General features: G+C 44.5%; 1 protein-coding gene and 1 long non-coding RNA gene across 11 annotated transcripts in view; both read left to right on the forward strand.

Moving 5' to 3' along the window:
* LOC135570247 (phosphorylase b kinase regulatory subunit alpha, liver isoform-like) overlaps positions 1-23,363 on the forward strand; it is a 40,452-nt gene that overhangs the window by 785 nt on the left and 16,304 nt on the right. The window contains 23 exon segments of the mRNA XM_065016362.1: positions 1,001-1,170; positions 4,283-4,330; positions 4,503-4,671; positions 4,802-4,884; positions 5,826-5,906; positions 6,085-6,183; positions 6,929-7,075; positions 8,101-8,154; positions 9,382-9,504; positions 9,770-9,865; positions 10,073-10,180; positions 10,292-10,370; positions 10,695-10,829; positions 10,915-11,024; positions 12,405-12,549; positions 13,135-13,213; positions 13,380-13,519; positions 13,654-13,824; positions 21,236-21,366; positions 21,874-22,012; positions 22,353-22,373; positions 22,376-22,665; positions 22,837-22,966. Coding sequence (XP_064872434.1) covers positions 1,001-1,170; positions 4,283-4,330; positions 4,503-4,671; positions 4,802-4,884; positions 5,826-5,906; positions 6,085-6,183; positions 6,929-7,075; positions 8,101-8,154; positions 9,382-9,504; positions 9,770-9,865; positions 10,073-10,180; positions 10,292-10,370; positions 10,695-10,829; positions 10,915-11,024; positions 12,405-12,549; positions 13,135-13,213; positions 13,380-13,519; positions 13,654-13,824; positions 21,236-21,366; positions 21,874-22,012; positions 22,353-22,373; positions 22,376-22,665; positions 22,837-22,966 — 2,748 coding nt within the window.
* Positions 13,837-18,305, forward strand: LOC135570246 (uncharacterized). Of its 10 annotated transcripts, none has more exons than XR_010463467.1 (5): positions 13,837-16,010; positions 16,074-16,881; positions 16,988-17,200; positions 17,335-17,489; positions 17,786-18,305. It is a non-coding gene; the product is annotated as an uncharacterized LOC135570246 (long non-coding RNA). The 10 variants fall into 10 exon arrangements; XR_010463469.1 differs by lacking the exon at positions 17,335-17,489 and having other exon boundaries at positions 16,074-16,469; positions 16,504-16,881; positions 17,500-18,305; XR_010463470.1 differs by lacking the exon at positions 17,335-17,489 and having other exon boundaries at positions 13,837-15,663; positions 15,698-16,010; positions 17,500-18,305.

Consider the following 23,363-nt stretch of genomic DNA (forward strand, 5'->3'; position numbering starts at 1 on the left):
CATTAACTCTGTACTGGTACCCCCTGTATAAAGCCTCCACATTAACTCTGTACTGGTACCCCCTGTATAAAGCCTCCACATTAACTCTGTACTGGTACCCCCTGTATAAAGCCTCCACATTAACTCTGTACTGGTACCCCTGTATATAGCCTCCACATTAACTCTGTACTGGTACCCCCTGTATATAGCCTCCACATTAACTCTGTACTGGTACCCCCTGTATATAGCCTCTACATTAACTCTGTACTGGTACCCCTGTATATAGCCTCTACATTAACTCTGTACTGGTACCCCCTGTATATAGCCTCCACATTAACTCTGTACTGGTACCCCTGTATATAGCCTACTCTGTACTGGTACCCCCTGTATATAGCCTCTACATTAACTCTGTACTGGTACCCTTGTATAGCCTTCATTAACTCTGTACTGTACCCCCTGTTTACATTATTTGTTACTTTTATTTTCTTTTTTTTTTACTTATCTATTTTTTACTTAACACTTAAAATAAAAAAAATATTCTGAAAGCATTGTTGGTTAAGAGCTTGTAAGTAATCATTTCACTGTAAGGTCTACACCTGTTGTATTCGGCACATGTGACAAACAATTTGATTTGATTTTATGAAACCAAGATTTAACTCTCTGGCCTGAATGCCAAGAGTCACATCTGGAGGAAACCTGGCACCATCCCTCCGGTGAAGCGTGGTGGTGGCAGCATCATGCTGTGGGGATGTTTTTCAGCGGCATGGATCGAGGGAAAGATGAACAGAGCAAAGTACAGAGATATTCTTGATGAAAACCTGCTCCAGAGCTCTCATGACCTCAGACTGGGTTGAGGGTTCACCTTGCAACAGGACAACGACCCTAAGTACACAGCCAAGACAATGTACAGTAGGAGTGGCTTCGGGACAAGTCTGTGAATGTCCTTGAGTGGCCCAGCCAGAGCCCAGACTTCGATAGATATCTATCTACCTGCCTGTCTAACCTGCCTGTCTAACCTGTGTGTATCTCCAGAACCCAGTAACAGGCCTGTTGCCCTGCAGTGTCCAGCTGCCAGATGCCTGGGTGCGTGACAATGTCTACAGCATCCTGGCGGTGTGGGGTCTGGGGATGGCCTACAGGAAGAACGCTGACCGGGATGAGGACAAGGCCAAGGCCTACGAACTGGAGCAGGTGACTGGCTGGCTCCCATCTCACAGCATGTCAAAATAGTGTTGTGTTCTCCATACTTACTGTACTGTGTGATCTGTGTTGTGTTCTCCATACTTACTGTACTGTGTGATCTGTGTTGTGTTCTCCATACTTACTGTACTGTGTGATCTGTGTTGTGTCCTCCATACTTACTGTACTGTGTGATCTGTGTTGTGTCCTCCATACTTACTGTACTGTGTGATCTGTGTTGTGTTCTCCATACTTACTGTACTGTGTGATCTGTGTTGTGTTCTCCATACTGTACTGTACTGTGTGATCTGTGTTGTGTCCTCCATACTTACTGTACTGTGTGATCTGTGTTGTGTCCTCCATACTTACTGTACTGTGTGATCTGTGTTGTGTTCTCCATACTTACTGTACTGTGTGATCTGTGTTGTGTTCTCCATACTTACTGTACTGTGTGATCTGTGTTGTGTTCTCCATACTTACTGTACTGTGTGATCTGTGATCTTGTTGTCCTCCATACTTACTGTACTGTGTGATCTGTGTTGTGTTCTCCATACTTACTGTACTGTGTGATCTGTGTTGTGTTCTCCATACTTACTGTACTGTGTGATCTGTGTTGTGTCCTCCATACTTACTGTACTGTGTGATCTGTGTTGTGTTCTCCATACTTACTGTACTGTGTGATCTGTGTTGTGTTCTCCATACTTACTGTACTGTGTGATCTGTGTTGTGTTCTCCATACTTACTGTACTGTGTGATCTGTGTTGTGTTCTCCATACTTACTGTACTGTGTGATCTGTGTTGTGTTCTCCATACTTACTGTACTGTGTGATCTGTGTCCTTTGTCTGTGTGATCTCCATACTTACTGTACTGTGTGATCTGTGTTGTGTTCTCCATACTTACTGTACTGTGTGATCTGTGTTGTGTTCTCCATACTTACTGTACTGTGTGATCTGTGTTGTGTGTCCTCCATACTTACTGTACTGTGTGATCTGTGTCCTCCATACTTACTGTACTGTGTGATCTGTGTTGTGTCCTCCATACTTACTGTACTGTGTGATCTGTGTTGTGTCCTCCATACTTACTGTACTGTGTGATCTGTGATCTGTGTTGTGTTCTCCATACTTACTGTACTGTGTGATCTGTGTTGTGTCCTCCATACTTACTGTACTGTGTGATCTGTGTTGTGTTCTCCATACTTACTGTACTGTGTGATCTGTGTTGTGTCCTCCATACTTACTGTACTGTGTGATCTGTGTTGTGTCCTCCATACTTACTGTACTGTGTGATCTGTGTTGTGTTCTCCATACTTACTGTACTGTGTGATCTGTGATCTGTGTGTTCTCCATACTTACTGTACTGTGTGATCTGTGTTGTGTCCTCCATACTTACTGTACTGTGTGATCTGTGTTGTGTCCTCCATACTTACTGTACTGTGTGATCTGTGTTGTGTTCTCCATACTTACTGTACTGTGTGATCTGTGTTGTGTCCTCCATACTTACTGTACTGTGTGATCTGTGTTGTGTCCTCCATACTGTACTGTACTGTGTGATCTGTGATTGTTGTGTTCTCCATACTTACTGTACTGTGTGATCTGTGTTGTGTCCTCCATACTTACTGTACTGTGTGATCTGTGTTGTGTTCTCCATACTTATCTGTGTTGTGTCCTCCATACTTACTGTGTGATCTGTTGTGTTCTCCTCCATACTTACTGTACTGTGTGATCTGTGTTGTGTCCTCCATACTTACTGTACTGTTGTGATCTGTGTTGTGTTCTCCATACTTACTGTACTGTGTGATCTGTGTTGTGTCCTCCATACTTACTGTACTGTGTGATCTGTGTTGTGTCCTCCATACTTACTGTACTGTGTGATCTGTGTTGTGTTCTCCATACTTACTGTACTGTGTGATCTGTGTTGTGTTCTCCATACTTACTGTACTGTGTGATCTGTGTTGTGTGTCCATACTTACTGTACTGTGTGATCTGTGTTGTGTGTCTCCATACTTACTGTACTGTGTGATCTGTGTTGTGTTCTCCATACTTACTGTACTGTGTGATCTGTGTGTTGTGTCTCCATACTTACTGTACTGTGTGATCTGTGTTGTGTGTCCCATACTTACTGTACTGTGTGATCTGTGTTGTGTGTCCTCCATACTTACTGTACTGTGTGATCTGTGTTGTGTTCTCCATACTTACTGTACTGTGTGATCTGTGTTGTGTTCTCCATACTTACTGTACTGTGTGATCTGTGTTGTGTGTCCCATACTTACTGTACTGTGTGATCTGTGTTGTGTGATCTGTGTGTTGTGTGTCTCCATACTTACTGTACTGTGTGATCTGTGTTGTGTGTCCCATACTTACTGTACTGTGTGATCTGTGTTGTGTCCTCCCATGATCTTACTGTACTGTGTGATCTGTGTTGTGTTCTCCATACTTACTGTACTGTGTGATCTGTGTTGTGTTCTCCATACTTACTGTACTGTGTGATCTGTGTTGTGTTCTCCATACTTACTGTACTGTGTGATCTGTGTTGTGTTCTCCATACTTACTTACTGTACTGTGTGATCTGTGTTGTGTTCTCCATACTTACTGTACTGTGTGATCTGTGTTGTGTTCTCCATACTTACTGTACTGTGTGATCTGTGTTGTGTGTCCCATACTTACTGTACTGTGTGATCTGTGTTGTGTGTCCCATACTTACTGTACTGTGTGATCTGTGTTGTGTGTCCCATACTTACTGTACTGTGTGATCTGTGTTGTGTTCTCCATACTTACTGTACTGTGTGATCTGTGTTGTGTTCTCCATACTTACTGTACTGTGTGATCTGTGTTGTATGTCCCATACTTACTGTACTGTGTGATCTGTGTTGGAAATCTGTGGGGTCTGAATATTCCTTGACTGCAAGGACCCGACCTCATGACCACACTGTGTCAAAACAAGACATTCCTTTCCCAAAACATGTTAGTGTGTTCCATGCATGTTGTCCTATGATCTATGTTGTAGGCCACAGGCAGAGATCGGCATATTTCAGTCCTTGGAGTCCTGAATAGATACACTTGGGAAAGCATGAGTTACCGATCCCTGTAAGGTGTGGTAAATATCTATATTTGTATTATTCTACAGAGTGTTGTCAAGCTGATGCAAGGGCTGCTCCAGTGTATGATGCGACAGGTGGGTTACCGTGGTTACTGTCCCATTTCTTCTACCATGTAACAACACAGTCACTAGTATATGGCATAAGGGCAACAATGCACTACGCTGTTGGAGCATTTCTGTATGTGTTTCTCCCTTGGTCTGGCTGTGTAATAGCCTTTTCTGAGCATGTCAGTGTGTCTGACTACAGGTGGCCAAGGTGGAGAAGTTTAAACACACCCAGAGCCCCAAGGACTGTCTGCACGCCAAGTACCACACCCCCACCTGTGCTACCGTGGTGGGGGACGATCAGTGGGGTCACCTGCAGGTTGATGCCACCTCCCTGTACCTGCTGGTTTTGGCTCAGATGACTGCCTCAGGTACCGTGTGTGTGTGTGTGTGTGTGTGTGTGTGTGTGTGTGTGTGTGTGTGGTGGATCATGTCATTGTGAAATAACTTGACTGTATACCGGCGGCGTTGTTCTTTATCACTGTCTGGTCTCTTCTCCAGGTCTTCGTATCATATCAACCCTGCATGAAGTGGCTTTTATCCAGAACCTGGTCTTCTACATTGAGGCTGCTTATAAAGTTGCGGTAGGTAATGTTCAAGGTCTGTTTGAGCGAGGCTCTATTCTTCTAACCTCATTAGCATACGACTTAGCAGGAAGTAATAGAAGTCTGAACGGTAATGGAGAGAAGCAATACTATACTGAAGATCAATAGGAATATCAGTAGAGGTAGTGGAGACTATAGAAGTGTCGTGCTATAAGGAACACCTTACCAAACAAGACCTTTTACATGGCTCATACAGTATATTGTAAAATCCCACACGGTGAACTTTCTGATTGGTTGGTAGAATAACTTTCAATACATTTCATTGGTCAACATGGGAACATCAGCACTTAACCCTAAAAGCATCAACATATTTTTAGCTTAAAAGCGCCAACAGGTCAAAGGCCTGTGTGGTCGGCTACAACAGATAATTATAAACTAACAGGTGAAAACTACTTAACATAATTCATTAACATAATGTCATAATTATTAACATAATGTCAACAGAGAGCTGACATGGTACTGAAAAATAAACGGTTCAACTGGTCAAAAACTGACGTTTCTCATCCAGGATAATGTGTCTTGGTTAGCGACTTCACTAACCAGAGTACATTTCCCATCCAGGAGAATGTGTCTTAGTTAGCGACTTCACTAACAAGAATACGTTTCCCATCCAGGAGAATGTGTTTTAGTTAGCGACTTCACCAACCAGAATAAGCAGATAGTCCAGAATCTCCCTGTCAACGTTGTCTGTTTCTGAGACGTGAGGAGTTAAAACAGAGTACATACGTCCTACTGATTACTATTTGTGTAAATATATAGAATATACTGTATATACAGTATATATTGGATTTGGTCAAATAAAATTATATTTAGGTTCAAATTAAGGTCTTCAAATAGTATGATTTTAAACCTGGTTGTCATGGTAACTGTGTGTCTCTCTCTCTCTCTCTCTCTCTCTCTCTCTCTCTCTCTCTGTGCAGGATTATGGGATGTGGGAGCGAGGGGACAAGACCAATCAGGGGATCCCAGAACTGAACGCCAGCTCTGTGGGGATGGCCAAGGTACTGACGCTTTAGATGTAATGCTTGTCCTTTAAGTAACAATGATAATACATGGTCTCCTTTTACGTCTCCAATCGTATCTTAACTACCATATCTAGACTCATAACAGTCCTCTTATCGCAACACAGCTACTATATCTAAACTCCTAAAACAACAACATGTTGGGTTTTATGTTCAGGCTGCATTGGAGGCCATTGATGAGCTGGACCTCTTTGGGGCTCATGGAGGACCCAAATCTGTCATTCACGTTTTGCCGGACGAGGTGGAGCACTGCCAGGTAGTGTGATAAACATGTCCTATCTTATCTAGCCTGGTGAGGGCAGTGTCCAGTCTGGTTTAATCTTCTCTACCCTGGTGAGGGCAGTGTCCAGTCTGGTTTAATCTTCTCTAGCCTGGTGAGGGCAGTGTCCAGTCTGGTTTAATCTTCTCTAGCCTGGTGAGGGCAGTGTCCAGTCTGGTTTAATCTTCTCTAGCCTGGTGAGGGCAGTGTCTAGTCTGGTTTAATCTTCTCTAGCCTGGTGAGGGCAGTGTCCAGTCTGGTTTAATCTTCTCTAGCCTGGTGAGGGCAGTGTCCAGTCTGGTTTAATCTTCTCTAGCCTGGTGAGGGCAGTGTCCAGTCTGGTTTAATCTTCTCTAGCCTGGTGAGGGCAGTGTCCAGTCTGGTTTAATCTTCTCTAGCCTGGTGAGGGCAGTGTCCAGTCTGGTTTAATCTTCTCTAGCCTGGTGAGGGCAGTGTCTAGTCTGGTTTAATCTTCTCTAGCCTGGTGAGGGCAGTGTCCAGTCTGGTTTAATCTTCTCTAGCCTGGTGAAGGCAGTGTCCAGTCTGGTTTAATCTTCTCTAGCCTGGTGAGGGCAGTGTCCAGTCTGGTTTAATCAGATTATTTTGTAAACCTTAAAATGATATGTATGAAACTGACCATTGTCTTACGTCAGATAGCACGACTGATGTCTCCTGGCAACACGGTGGTGTCAGAATGACGCCATCTGTCAGAAACTGACCCGTTTGTATTTGACCTCTCCAGGCTATCTTGTGCTCCATGCTGCCACGAGCCTCCACCTCTAAAGAGATCGATGCTGGTCTCCTGTCAATCATCTCCTTCCCTGCCTTCGCTGTGGAGGATGCAGACCTGGTCACCATCACTAAGACTGAGATCATATCCAGGCTACAGGTAGATAGGATCCTGTCTAGACTGGACCACAGATACAATGAGATCATATCCAAGATACAGGTAGATAGGAGCCTGTCTAGACTGGACCACAGATACAGTGAGGTCATGTCCAGGCTACAGGTAGACAGGATCCTGTCTAGGCTGGACCACAGATACAGTGAGATCATATCCAGGCTACAGGTAGATAGGATCCTGTCTAGGCTGGACCACAGATACAGTGAGATTATGTTCAGGCTACAGGTAGATAGGATCCTGTCTAGGCTGGACCACAGATACAGTGAGATCATGTCCAGGCTACAGGTAGATAGGATCCTGTCTAGGCTGGACCACAGATACAGTGAGATCATATCCAGGCTACAGGTAGACAGGATCCTGTCTAGGCTGGACCACAGATACAGTGAGATCATGTCCAGGTTACAGGTAGATAGGATCCTGTCTAGGCTGGACCACAGATACAGTGAGATCATATCCAGGCTACAGGTAGACAGGATCCTGTCTAGACTGGACCACAGATACAGTGAGGTCATGTCCAGGCTACAGGTAGACAGGATCCTGTCTAGGCTGGACCACAGATACAGTGAGATCATATCCAGGCTACAGGTAGATAGGATCCTGTCTAGGCTGGACCACAGATACAGTGAGATTATGTTCAGGCTACAGGTAGATAGGATCCTGTCTAGGCTGGACCACAGATACAGTGAGATCATGTCCAGGCTACAGGTAGATAGGATCCTGTCTAGGCTGGACCACAGATACAGTGAGATCATATCCAGGCTACAGGTAGACAGGATCCTGTCTAGGCTGGACCACAGATACAGTGAGATCATGTCCAGGCTACAGGTAGATAGGATCCTGTCTAGGCTGGACCACAGATACAGTGAGATCATATCCAGGCTACAGGTAGACAGGATCCTGTCTAGACTGGACCACAGACACACTATATGGGCTAGTTGATTCCCCTCCATTGGCTAGGCTTCATGGTGCTCTAGAATGAGGTTTCTAAATGACTCCGTTCCCTTCCCCAGGGACGCTATGGCTGCTGCCGTTTCATCAGAGATGGATACAGATGCCCAAGAGAGGTACTGTACAGATTTCTATGTTTTTCTCCTTACAGTGTGAAATACACTAGATTTTCATCCAATGGTCTTGTATCTGCGCTGTAGCCAACAGCTGGCAGATACAGTGTGTGTAGGCTCGTCTACATGATGACATTATTATTGATAAAGAGTGAAAATATTGTTATTTGTCAAAACGGCAACCAAGCATCGATCATCATGTCACCAGAGTCAGACCCTGGATATTTATTGGAAAGGAGCATCAAGCTCATCACCACTTTCACCACCCTGTGAAGTTCATCATAACTTATTTCATCTGTAGCCTAATAAACTGCATGCTTTCCCGAGTAGTGGTGGGAGGACCACACAACATGTCATCGCCTGACACCAAGTTTACTTCCATATGATGGTTATTATGTCAATATATGTACATTAAGGCATTTCCACCTCCATTTCCTGCATAGTACATTTTACTCACACAAAAGTTGCCGCCATGTTCAACAAACAAATGACCTGTTGGCATTTATAAAATGACAGCAAAACGTCCTGTTTCCATCACAGCTGTCATGATGTAAACGTGGTTACAGATTAAACAGTAGAACCTAAAGGAAAAATACACTTAAAATCTGTTGGTATTTTTGTCATTCGTCCACAAAGTGTTACTTGCCACATCATCATGACATCATCATGATGCGTTTTGCATCATATAAAGAGGATGCGTTTTGCATCATATAAAGAGGATGCGTTTTGCATCATATATAGAGGATGCGTTTTGCATCATATAAAGAGGATGCGTTTTGCATCATATAAAGAGGATGCGTTTTGCATCATATAAAGAGGATGCGTTTTGCATCATATAAAGAGGATGCGTTTTGCATCATATATAGAGGATGCGTTTTGCATCATATATAGAGGATGCGTTTTGCATCATATAAAGAGGATGCGTTTTGCATCATATAAAGAGGATGCGTTTTGCATCATATAAAGAGGATGCGTTTTGCATCATATAAAGAGGATGCGTTTTGCATCTATTGCATCTACTTCTTAAAAGTCCAATATCTTGAAAACTTGACTGCTGACATACAAAACATTTTGGGACTGTATTAACAGTGAACTAATGGAAAATGGGAAAAAAATACCAAAAGATAATCTTTTAGTGGGGTTTTCCTTGAACTCTCGTTTAAAGATTAGCCTTGTTCTTTTAGATGAGACATTGGGTGTAATATTTCCGTGTCTGTCTGTCTTTCTCAGGACCCGTCCCGTCTCCACTACGACCCGGCTGAACTCAAACTGTTTGAGAATATAGAATGTGAATGGCCAGTGTTCTGGACCTACCTCATTCTGGACGGCATCTTCAGCGGAGACCTAGTACAGGTGTGTGTGGCCGTGTTGGTTCCGTCCCTCTCCTCGTCCCGACCTAGGTTCCACCCTGAGACCCTCTGAGTACATCCACACCTGTCACCCACGAAGCATCGTTACCGGTCACTCCACAGAAGCTGTGTCCGTTTCAGAGCAAGGAAAACAACTACCTGTAGGTCTGAGAGCGGGTGATGTCACCGAGCTATATGTCAGACCGCTAGACCACCCCAGGTCATGTGACTGTATGATGAACATGTCCTTTCCTGCTTTCTGTCTCCAGGTGCAGGAGTACAGAGATGCTCTGGAAGAAGTCCTGATCAGAGGGAAGCCCGGGATCCGCCTGATGCCTGAGCTCTACGCTGTCCCACCTGAAAAGGTATCGCCATGGCCCTTTTGAATAAAACTTTATCGTCCGTGTGTAAATTGGAAATCCGTCTTTCTTTAGGGCACGTCAGCTTTACTCCTTGTGCCGATATGGGCTGCGGAGAAGTAACAGGTTACACTACCTTTCTGAATCCTGATAAGTAACAACGTCCCCTACAACTAAGTGAGGAAGACCGTAACTGTGTGGTGTTTCCCCCAGATGGAGGAAGAGTACGGGAACCCTCACTCCGTGGACAGAGTGGCTATGGGTCAGTTACCTCACATGTGGGGACAGTCCCTCTACATCGTTGGTTCTCTGCTGGCCGAGGTACAAACCTTCTGTCGTCTTATAATAGAGTGATTCAGTCTCTGTCTTACCACAGTGAGGTGTTGGTTGGTGCTTTAGTTCTCTCTCTCTCTCTCTGTCTGTTCCTCCAAGGGATTCCTCGCCCCTGGAGAGATCGACCCTCTCAACAGGCGATTCTCCACCAATTTCAAGCCGGACGTAGTTGTACAAGGTTTGCAGCATGTCTAATGTCCTCTCATGCAGGCTGGAAGACATGTGACATCCTTTAACTGGACGAGTAATATACAGTTCTAGACTTGTTATTTAATTCACTCGTTTTGTTTAGGATCGTTTGCTCCGTGGTCAGGGCTGCCTATCTGAGAGTTTCCTTTCCCTTTTGAGTGTGTGTGTGTGTGTGTGCCTTCATGTATGCGCGTGTACAAACCATTTGTTTCTGAGTACATACCTTAATTTGTTTCTGTGTGTGTGTGTGTGTGTGTGTGTGTGTGTGTGTGTGTGTGTGTGTGTGTGTGTGTGTGTGTACACACATTGGCAGTGTGTGTGTTAGCCGAGTCGAAGGAGATCCAGGAGCTGCTGAAGAACGATGAAATAGAGGTCCAGACCATCGCTGAGGTCCAGCCCATCAGGGTCATGCCTGCTCGCATCCTCAGCCACGTCTATGTTAAACTGGGTACAGTTACAACTACTTAGAAAGGATTCGCAGAGCCTTCGTAGAGCCTTCATAAGAACTACATAGCTAATGACTTGTTTCACAGGAAACTGCAAGAAGTTGAATCTGAGCGGGAGGCCATACAGGCACATTGGAGTTCTGGGGACCTCGAAATTCTACGAGATCCGGAACCGTACCTACACATTCACCCCTCAGGTGACATTATTACCTTAAGACAGTAGAGGTCCTATCTCCCTAAATGCTCTTGTTTGTTAAATCCTAATCTAGCACACCTAGGGCTGTATCCACAAAGCAGGAATCTGGTTAAAACCTGTTTTAAGACCTTTTTTTTAACTCCCAGCTCAAAGTAGGTTTTAGGATGATGTTAAGATACTGCCCAGACAAACTCTGAGCCAGGAGTAAAATCAAGTCAGGAAAGTTGATCTCAGCTGGTAATCACAACAATCAAAAGTTTGGACACACCTACTCATTCAAGGATTTTTCTTTATTTGTACTATTTTCTACATTGTAGAATAATAGTGAAGACCTCAAAACTATAAAATATGGAATCATGTAGTAACCAAAAAAGTGTTAAACAAATCAAAATATATTTTATATTTGAGATTCTTCAAAGTAGCCACCCTTTGCCTTAATGACAGCTTTGAACAGTCTTGGCATTCTCTCAACCAGCTTCACCTGGAATGCTTTTCCAACAGTTTTGAAGGAGTTCCCACATATGCTGAGCACTTGTTGGCTGCTTTCCCTTCATTATGCGGTCCAACTCATCCCAATCCATCTCTATTGGGTTGAGGTCGGGTGACCTCAGTGTATATATATTTGGATACGGCCCCTGATTCTACTAATTATCTGCTCATCAAGACCTTGATTAGCTGAATCAGGTGTGTTTGTATAGGGCTGAATCGGGTGTGTTTGTGTAGGGCGGAATCAGGTGTGTTTGTGTAGGGCTGAATCAGGTGTGTTTGTGTAGGGCTGAATCAGGTGTGTTTGTGTAGGACTGAATCAGGTGTGTTTGTGTAGGGCTGAATCAGGTGTGTTTGTGTAGGGCTGAATCAGGTGTGTTTGTGTAGGGCTGAATCAGGTGTGTTTGTGTAGGGCTGAATCAGGTGTGTTTGTGTAGGGCTGAATCAGGTGTGTTTGTGTAGGGGCGGAATCAGGTGTGTTTGTGTAGGGCTGAATCAGGTGTGTTTGTGTAGGGCTGAATCAGGTGTGTTTGTGTAGGGCTGAATCAGGTGTGTTTGTGTAGGGCTGAATCAGGTGTGTTTGTGTAGGGCTGAATCAGGTGTGTTTGTGTAGGGCGGAATCAGGTGTGTTTGTGTAGGGCTGAATCAGGTGTGTTTGTGTAGGGCTGAATCAGGTGTGTTTGTGTAGGGCTGAATCAGGTGTGTTTGTGTAGGGCTGAATCAGGTGTGTTTGTGTAGGGCTGAATCAGGTGTGTTTGTGTAGGGCTGAATCAGGTGTGTTTGTGTAGGGCTGAATCAGGTGTGTTTGTGTAGGACTGAATCAGGTGTGTTTGTGTAGGGCTGAATCAGGTGTGTTTGGGCTGGAGCAGTAGTGTTGGCCATCTCTCTCCTTTAGTTCCTGGACCAGCATCACTTCTACCTGGCTCTGGACAACCAGATGATAGTGGAGATGCTAAGGACGGAGCTGTCCTATCTCTCCTCCTCCTGGAGGATGACCGGACGCCCTACCCTGACCTTCCCCATCACACACAGCATGCTGGGTAAATACCCTCCCCTTCCCCGTCACGCACCACATGCTGGGTAAATACCTTCCCCTTCCCCGTCACACACAGCATGCTGGGTAAATACCCTCCCCTTCCCCGTCACACACAGCATGCTGGGTAAATACCCTTCCCCGTCACACACAGCATGCTGGGTAAATAACTACACCTTCCCCATCACACACAGAATGCTGGGTAAATACCCCTCCCATTCCCCATCACACACAGGATGCTGGGTAAATAACTACACCTTCCCCATCACACACAGCATGCTGGGTAAATAACTACACCTTCCCCATCACACACAGCATGCTGGGTAAATAACTACTCCTTCCCCATCACACACAGAATGCTGGGTAAATACCCCTCCCATTCCCCATCACACACAGGATGCTGGGTAATAATTCTGTGTTGTTTGTGTGACTTCTGGACTAAACATTTATTTAAATGGGAATTCAAGGATTAATCTGTGTCCAGGAAACTGACTCTTGCTGGGAAACTACATTCTGTATGGGACAAACAAGGTTTATTGATTGGTTGGTTGGTTGGTTGGTTCATTGATCATGTTTCCCTTGTTGTTCCCAGTGGATGATGGTGAGAGCATCGACCCGTGTATTCTGTCCACTCTGAGGAAGCTGCACGATGGATACTTCGGAGGGGCAAGGTCAGACTGACTCTCTTCCATTTCTAAGGTCACTCATCTTAAGAGAGATCTCTGGATATTTACAGCAGGAAATGCTAGGCTCCACTATTTATGTCACTACATCACCTGGTTGTGACAGTTCCAGTGATGTCCGATTTGGTTCCATTCCATCTTGTGTGTTTTGCAGGGTTCAGATGGCAAACATCTCCAGCTTCCAGACTACCTCGTTCCACACAGAGCTCAGCTTCCTCGACGGAGACACCGATGACGACCTGCTGGACAATGAAGAAGATGAGGAAGACGAAGAAGAAAGTTATGTCCCCTCAGGTACGTCAGCCGTGGTGTGCTGTGTGTGTTTACGTCTGTATAGGTCATTGGTGTGTGTTTGTGTTTGCATGTTTGTGCTTGCGGTATGTAATATCATATTGCTGAGTCTACATTTAACTCCCGCCCCCCTCCAGGCAGCTCCAAGGACATGTTTGACCACTACCTCAGCCAGCTGATGCAGAGCACAGCCACCAAGTGTCATCTCCCTCCCATCCAGAGGGGGCAGCACCACGTGTTTAGTGCTGAACACACCACCAGAGACATCCTCTCCTTCATGGCCCAGGTCCAAGGCCTCAACATGCCCAGTAAGTTATCAACACATTTACTGTTTGTTTATTCACCAAGTGTTAGGTTTAGGGTTATGTATGGGACTCTGTAGGTTTCTACTGTATGGGACTCTGTAGGTTTCTACTGTATGGGACTCTGTAGGATTCTACTGTATGTATGGGACTCTGTAGGTTTCTACACTCTGTAGGTTTCTACACTCTGTTGGTTTCTACACTCTGTAGGTTTCTACTGTATGTATGGGACTCTGTAGGTTTCTACACTCTGTAGGTTTCTACTGTATGTATGGGACTCTGTAGGTTTCTACACTCTGTAGGTTTCTACACTCTGTAGGTTTCTACACTCTGTTGGTTTCTACACTCTGTAGGTTTCTACACTCTGTAGGTTTCTACTGTATGTATGGGACTCTGTAGGTTTCTACTGTATGGGACTCTGTAGGTTTCTACTGTATGTATGGGACTCTGTAGGTTTCTACACTCTGTAGGTTTCTACTGTATGGTTGGGACTCTGTAGGTTTCTACTGTATGGGACTCTGTAGGTTTCTACACTGTAGGTTTCTACTGTATGTATGGGACTGTAGGTTTCTACTGTATGTATGGGACTCTGTAGGTTTCTACTGTATGTATGGGACTCTAGGTTTCTACACTCTGTAGGTTTCTACTGTATGGTTGGGACTCTGTAGGTTTCTACTGTATGGGACTCTATAGGTTTCTACACTGTAGGTTTCTACTGTATGTATGGGACTGTAGGTTTCTACTGTATGTATGGGACTCTGTAGGTTTCTACTGTATGTATGGGACTCCGTAGGTTTCTACACTCTGTAGGTTTCTACTGTATGTATGGGTCTCTTTAGGTTTCTACACTCTGTAGGTTTCTACTGTATGTATGGGACTCTGTAGGTTTCTACTGTATGGGACTCTGTAGGTTTCTACTGTATGTATGGGACTCTGTAGGTTTCTACACTCTGTAGGTTTCTACTGTATGGTTGGGACTCTGTAGGTTTCTACTGTATGGGACTCTGTAGGATTCTACTGTATGTATGGGACTGTAGGTTTCTACTGTATGGGACTCTGTAGGATTCTACTGTATGTATGGGACTCTGTAGGTTTCTACACTCTGTAGGTTTCTACACTCTGTTGGTTTCTACACTCTGTAGGTTTCTACTGTATGTATGGGACTCTGTAGGTTTCTACACTCTGTAGGTTTCTACACTCTGTAGGTTTCTACTGTATGTATGGGTCTCTTTAGGTTTCTACACTCTGTAGGTTTCTACTGTATGTATGGGACTCTGTAGGTTTCTACTGTATGGGACTCTGTAGGTTTCTACTGTATGTATGGGACTCTGTAGGTTTCTACACTCTGTAGGTTTCTACTGTATGGTTGGGACTCTGTAGGTTTCTACTGTATGGGACTCTGTAGGTTTCTACACTGTAGGTTTCTACTGTATGTATGGGACTGTAGGTTTCTACTGTATGTATGGGACTCTGTAGGTTTCTACTGTATGGGACTCTGTAGGTTTCTACTGTATGTATGGGACTCTGTAGGTTTCTACACTCTGTAGGTTTCTACTGTATGGTTGGGACTCTGTTGGTTTCTACTGTATGGTTTGGACTCTGTAGGTTTCTACTGTATGGTTGGGACTCTGTAGGTTTCTACTGTATGGTTGGGACTCTGTTGGTTTCACTGTATTGTTGGGACTCTGTAGGTTTCTACTGTATGGTTGGGACTCTGTAGGTTTCTACTGTATGGGACTCTATAGGTTTCTACACTGTAGGTTTCTACTGTATGTATGGGACTGTAGGTTTCTACTGTATGTATGGGACTCTGTAGGTTTCTACTGTATGTATGGGACTCCGTAGGTTTCTACACTCTGTAGGTTTCTACACTCTGTAGGTTTCTACACTCTGTAGGTTTCTACTGTATGTATGGGTCTCTTTAGGTTTCTACACTCTGTAGGTTTCTACTGTATGTATGGGACTCTGTAGGTTTCTACTGTATGGGACTCTGTAGGTTTCTACTGTATGTATGGGACTCTGTAGGTTTCTACACTCTGTAGGTTTCTACTGTATGGTTGGGACTCTGTAGGTTTCTACTGTATGGGACTCTGTAGGTTTCTACACTGTAGGTTTCTACTGTATGTATGGGACTGTAGGTTTCTACTGTATGTATGGGACTCTGTAGGTTTCTACTGTATGGGACTCTGTAGGTTTCTACTGTATGTATGGGACTCTGTAGGTTTCTACACTCTGTAGGTTTCTACACTCTGTAGGTTTCTACTGTATGTATGGGACTCTGTAGGTTTCTACACTCTGTAGGTTTCTACTGTATGGTTGGGACTCTGTAGGTTTCTACTGTATGGGACTCTGTAGGTTTCTACACTGTAGGTTTCTACTGTATGTATGGGACTGTAGGTTTCTACTGTATGTATGGGACTCTGTAGGTTTCTACTGTATGGGACTCTGTAGGTTTCTACTGTATGTATGGGACTCTGTAGGTTTCTACACTCTGTAGGTTTCTACTGTATGGTTGGGACTCTGTAGGTTTCTACTGTATGGGACTATATAGGTTTCTACACTGTAGGTTTCTACTGTATGTATGGGACTGTAGGTTTCTACTGTATGTATGGGACTCTGTAGGTTTCTACTGTATGTATGGGACTCCGTAGGTTTCTACACTCTGTAGGTTTCTACACTCTGTAGGTTTCTACACTCTGTAGGTTTCTACTGTATGTATGGGTCTCTTTAGGTTTCTACACTCTGTAGGTTTCTACTGTATGTATGGGACTCTGTAGGTTTCTACTGTATGGGACTCTGTAGGTTTCTACTGTATGTATGGGACTCTGTAGGTTTCTACACTCTGTAGGTTTCTACTGTATGGTTGGGACTCTGTAGGTTTCTACTGTATGGGACTCTGTAGGATTCTACTGTATGTATGGGACTGTAGGTTTCTACTGTATGGGACTCTGTAGGATTCTACTGTATGTATGGGACTCTGTAGGTTTCTACACTCTGTAGGTTTCTACACTCTGTTGGTTTCTACACTCTGTAGGTTTCTACTGTATGTATGGGACTCTGTAGGTTTCTGTATGTATGGGACTCTGTAGGTTTCTACTGTATGTATGGGACTCTGTAGGTTTCTACACTCTGTAGGTTTCTACACTCTGTTGGTTTCTACACTCTGTAGGTTTCTACACTCTGTAGGTTTCTACTGTATGTATGGGACTCTGTAGGTTTCTACTGTATGGGACTCTGTAGGTTTCTACTGTATGTATGGGACTCTGTAGGTTTCTACACTCTGTAGGTTTCTACTGTATGGTTGGGACTCTGTAGGTTTCTACTGTATGGGACTCTGTAGGTTTCTACACTGTAGGTTTCTACTGTATGTATGGGACTGTAGGTTTCTACTAGGTTTCTACTGTATGGGACTCTGTAGGTTTCTACTGTATGGGACTCTGTAGGTTTCTACTGTATGTATGGGACTCTGTAGGTTTCTACACTCTGTAGGTTTCTACTGTATGGTTGGGACTGTAGGTTTCTACTGTATGTATGGGACTCTGTAGGTTTCTACTGTATGTATGGGACTCCGTAGGTTTCTACACTCTGTAGGTTTCTACACTCTGTAGGTTTCTACACTCTGTAGGTTTCTACTGTATGTATGGGTCTCTTTAGGTTTCTACACTCTGTAGGTTTCTACAGGTTTCTACTGTATGTATGGGACTCTGTAGGTTTCTACTGTATGGGACTCTGTAGGTTTCTACTGTATGTATGGGACTCTGTAGGTTTCTACACTCTGTAGGTTTCTACTGTATGGTTGGGACTCTGTAGGTTTCTACTGTATGGGACTCTGTAGGATTCTACTGTATGTATGGGACTGTAGGTTTCTACTGTATGGGACTCTGTAGGATTCTACTGTATGTATGGGACTCTGTAGGTTTCTACACTCTGTAGGTTTCTACACTCTGTTGGTTTCTACACTCTGTAGGTTTCTACTGTATGTATGGGACTCTGTAGGTTTCTACACTCTGTAGGTTTCTACACTCTGTAGGTTTCTACTGTATGTATGGGTCTCTTTAGGTTTCTACACTCTGTAGGTTTCTACTGTATGTATGGGACTCTGTAGGTTTCTACTGTATGGGACTCTGTAGGTTTCTACTGTATGTATGGGACTCTGTAGGTTTCTACACTCTGTAGGTTTCTACTGTATGGTTGGGACTCTGTAGGTTTCTACTGTATGGGACTCTGTAGGTTTCTACACTGTAGGTTTCTACTGTATGTATGGGACTGTAGGTTTCTACTGTATGTATGGGACTCTGTAGGTTTCTACTGTATGGGACTCTGTAGGTTTCTACTGTATGTATGGGACTCTGTAGGTTTCTACACTCTGTAGGTTTCTACTGTATGGTTGGGACTCTGTTGGTTTCTACTGTATGGTTTGGACTCTGTAGGTTTCTACTGTATGGTTGGGACTCTGTAGGTTTCTACTGTATGGTTGGGACTCTGTTGGTTTCTACTGTATGTTGGGACTCTGTAGGTTTCTACTGTATGTTGGGACTCTGTAGGTTTCTACTGTATGGGACTCTGTAGGTTTCTACACTGTAGGTTTCTACTGTATGTATGGGACTGTAGGTTTCTACTGTATGTATGGGACTCTGTAGGTTTCTACTGTATGGTTGGGATTCTGTTGGTTTCTACTGTATGGGACTTGGGACTCTGTAGGTTTCTACTGTATGGTTGGGACTGTAGGTTTCTGTAGGTTTCTACTGTGGGACTCTGTAGGTTTCTACACTGTAGGTTTCTACTGTATGTATGGGACTCTGTAGGTTTCTACTGTATGTATGGGACTACTGTAGGTTTCTACTGTATGTATGGGACTGTAGGTACTGTATGTATGGGACTCTGTAGGTTTTCTACTGTATGTATGGGACTCTGTAGGTTTCTACACTCTGTAGGTTTCTACTGTATGGTTGGGACTCTGTAGGTTTCTACTGTATGGGACTCTATAGGTTTCTACACTGTAGGTTTCTACTGTATGTATGGGACTGTAGGTTTCTACTGTATGTATGGGACTCTGTAGGTTTCTACTGTATGTATGGGACTCTGTAGGTTTCTACACTCTGTAGGTTTCTACACTCTGTAGGTTTCTACACTCTGTAGGTTTCTACTGTATGTATGGGTCTCTTTAGGTTTCTACACTCTGTAGGTTTCTACTGTATGTATGGGACTCTGTAGGTTTCTACTGTATGGGACTCTGTAGGTTTCTACTGTATGTATGGGACTCTGTAGGTTTCTACACTCTGTAGGTTTCTACTGTATGGTTGGGACTCTGTAGGTTTCTACTGTATGGGACTCTGTAGGATTCTACTGTATGTATGGGACTGTAGGTTTCTACTGTATGGGACTCTGTAGGATTCTACTGTATGTATGGGACTCTGTAGGTTTTCTACACTCTGTAGGTTTCTGTAGGTTTCTACACTCTGTTGGTTTCTACACTCTGTAGGTTTCTACTGTATGTATGGGACTCTGTAGGTTTCTACACTCTGTAGGTTTCTACACTCTGTAGGTTTCTACTGTATGTATGGGTCTCTTTAGGTTTCTACACTCTGTAGGTTTCTACTGTACTCTGGGACTCTGTGGGAGGTTTCTACTGTATGTATGGGACTCTCTAGGTTTCTACTGTGGGACTCTGTAGGTTTCTACACTCTGTAGGGGACTCTAGGTTTCTACACTCTGTAGGTTTCTACTGTATGTATGGGACTCTGGGACTCTATGGGTTTCTAGGTTTCTACTGTATGTATGGGACTCTGTTTCTACAGGTTTCTACTGTATGGTTGGGACTCTGTAGGTTTCTACTGTATGTATGGGACTGTAGGTTTCTACTGTATGTATGGGACTCTGTAGGTTTCTACTGTATGTATGGGACTCTGTAGGTTTCTACTGTATGGGACTCTGTAGGTTTCTACTGTATGTATGGGACTCTGTAGGTTTCTACACTGTAGGTTTCTACTGGTTGGGACTCTGTTGGTTTCTACTGTATGGTTTGGACTCTGTAGGTTTCTACTGTATGGTTGGGACTCTGTAGGTTTCTACTGTATGGTTGGGACTCTGTTGGTTTCACTGTATTGTTGGGACTCTGTAGGTTTCTACTGTATGGTTGGGACTCTGTAGGTTTCTACTGTATGGGACTCTATAGGTTTCTACACTGTAGGTTTCTACTGTATGTATGGGACTGTAGGTTTCTACTGTATGTATGGGACTCCGTAGGTTTCTACACTCTGTAGGTTTCTACACTCTGTAGGTTTCTACACTCTGTAGGTTTCTACTGTATGTATGGGTCTCTTTAGGTTTCTACACTCTGTAGGTTTCTACTGTATGTATGGGACTCTGTAGGTTTCTACTGTATGGGACTCTGTAGGTTTCTACTGTATGTATGGGACTCTGTAGGTTTCTACACTCTGTAGGTTTCTACTGTATGGTTGGGACTCTGTAGGTTTCTACTGTATGGGACTCTGTAGGTTTCTACACTGTAGGTTTCTACTGTATGTATGGGACTGTAGGTTTCTACACTGTATGTATGGGACTCTGTAGGTTTCTACTGTATGGGACTCTGTAGGTTTCTACTGTATGTATGGGACTCTGTAGGTTTCTACACTCTGTAGGTTTCTACTGTATGGTTGGGACTCTGTTGGTTTCTACTGTATGGTTTGGACTCTGTTGCTTTCTACTGTATGGTTGGGACTCTTGGTTTCTACTGTATGGTTGGGATTCTGTAGGTTTCTACTGTATGGTTGGGACTCTGTAGGTTTCTACTGTATGGTTGGGACTCTGTAGGTTTCTACTGTATGGTTGGGATTCTGTTGGTTTCTACTGTATGGTTGGGACTCTGTAGGTTTCTACTGTATGGTTGGGACTCTGTAGGTTTCTACTGTATGGTTGGGACTCTGTTGGTTTCACTGTATTGTTGGGACTCTGTAGGTTTCTACTGTATGGTTGGGACTCTGTAGGTTTCTACTGTATGGTTGGGACTCTGTTGGTTTCTACTGTATGGTTGGGACTCTGTTGGTTCTACTGTATGCTTGGGACTCTTGGTTTCTACTGTATGCTTGGGACTCGATTGGTTTCTACTGTATGGTTGGGATTCTGTTGGTTTCTACTGTATGGTACTCTGTAGATATGTGGTAGTAGATATGTGGGAGTAGAGTAGGGGCCTGAGGACATACACTTAATATGTTGTGAAATCTGTTGTGAAATCTGTTTGTATTGTAATGTTTTAACTACCTTAATTTAGCTGGACCCCAGAAAGAGTAGCTGCTGCCTTGGCAGGAAGTAATGGGGATCCATAATAAACCCCAGAAAGAGTAGCTGCTGCCTTGGCAGGAAGTAATGGGGATCCATAATAATACAAATACTGTATGGTGAGTGTTGTTTCTTCCAGAGGCCTCCATGTATCTTCCCATGACTCCCATCATGAACAAGCACCGTAAATCCCTCAACCTGCTGCACGTGTCCCAGCACACACCGCTCCATCCACACCACCACCACACGCCACATCAACAACAGCCCAAGGTCAGTTCCTCTACGCCAACAACCCACCACACACCACATCAACAACAGCCCAAGGTCAGTTAATCTACGCCAACAACCCACCACACGCCACATCAACAACAGCCCAAGGTCAGTTCCTCTACGCCAACAACCCACCACACACCACATCAACAACAGCCCAAGGTCAGTTCGTCACGCCAACAACCCACCACACACCACATCAGCAACAGCCCAAGGTCAGTTCGTCTACGCCAACAACCCACCACACACCACATCAGCAACAGCCCAAGGTCAGTTCGTCTACGCCAACAACCCACCACATCAACAACAGCCCAAGGTCAGTTCGTCTACGCCAACAACCCACCACACGCCACATCAACAACAGCCCAAGGTCAGTTCGTCTACGCCAACAACAGACTCCAGTACTGTCTCTCTGGTGCATCTGTGTGTTTGGATCCTCTAATGTGTGTGTGTGTGTGCATGCGCACATGTGTGTATTTGTGTGTGTCTGTGTATCTTTGCTCTCAGGCCTCCAGTATTGCAGACCTCCACCTGCCGCGAGACTCCCAGGGTAACACAGACTTTGGGTCTCTGGTGAGACAGTTGAAGGAGTGTCCCACACTGCAGGACCAGGCAGACATATTATATATCCTCTGTGTGATGAAAGGTACTGGTTTAGATCAGGGGTGGGCAAACTGTAAACGTCCATTATCATTTCTACACACTCTCTATTTAGTTGGAAGTGTTCAATGTGGCCTGGAGTTTTTGACATTTTTACACAAAATAATATTTTTCCACATGTTTTGTTTACTCCAAAACCTCCTGCGGGTCTGATCAAATGGGACATATTTCTCCCACCCCTGGATTAGATGGTGTCTGGTTGAATTGAATCTTTGAATTGAATCTAATTTAATTGAATTCTCTACATGTTTAGGTTTGAATTACACTGAATTGACTCCTCAGATTGAATTGAACTGAATGAAATGTCATTCTCTCTAACCTGAAAGGTGCTGATTGGCTGGTGGACGTGGGGGTCAGGGCGGGGTCAGTGTGAGGTGTCTCCTGGAGGAGCTGTATGCCCAGGCTGGGGCCAACAAGGAGTGGGGTCTGATCAGATACATCTCTGGCATCCTGAGGAAGAGAGTGGAGGTGCTGGCTGAGGCCTGTACAGATCTCATCTCCCACCACAAGCAGCTGACAGTGGGGTTACCACCGGAGCCCAGGGAGAAAGTCATCTCAGCGCCTCTTCCTCCAGAAGAACTCAACTCTCTGATCTATGAGGCCAGTGGGCAGGACATCAGCATCGCTGTGCTCACTCAGGTACAACACATTATAACTGGGATTATATAAAATGCTTACAGATGCCATTTCCGTCCAAATTCTCTGCCCGACGCGAGTCTAGCTCGACATGTTAAAGCAAACTTTGGTCAGTTTTGTAACAAGTCTCTGCGATGAAGGGAAAGTAACGACTGCTGTATTGTGATAATGCAGGAGATCATGGTGTACCTGGCCATGTACGTCCGCTCCCAGCCGGCTCTGTTTGGGGACATGCTGCGTCTCCGAATCGGACTCATCATGCAGGTGATGGCTACAGAGCTGGCCCGCAGTCTACACTGCTCAGGTAGGGTTCAGTCTACACTGCTCGGGTAGGGTTCAGTCTACACTGCTCGGGTAGGGTTCAGTCTACACTGCTCGGGTAGGGTTCAGTCTACACTGCTCGGGTATGGTTCAGTCTACACTGCTCAGGTAGGGTTCAGTCTACACTGCTCGGGTAGGGTTCAGTCTACACTGCTCGGGTAGGGTTCAGTCTACACTGCTCGGGTATGGTTCAGTCTACACTGCTCAGGTAGGGTTCAGTCTACACTGCTCGGGTAGGGTTCAGTCTACACTGCTCAGGAAGGGTTCAGTCTACACTGCTCAGGTAGGGTTCAGTCTACACTGCTCAGGTAGGGTTCAGTCTATACTGCTCGGGTAGGGTTCAGTCTACACTGCTCGGGTAGGGTTCAGTACCATTCTTA

Source organism: Oncorhynchus nerka, unplaced genomic scaffold (assembly GCF_034236695.1).
Source record: "Oncorhynchus nerka isolate Pitt River unplaced genomic scaffold, Oner_Uvic_2.0 unplaced_scaffold_1010, whole genome shotgun sequence".
Lineage (NCBI taxonomy): Eukaryota > Metazoa > Chordata > Actinopteri > Salmoniformes > Salmonidae > Oncorhynchus > Oncorhynchus nerka.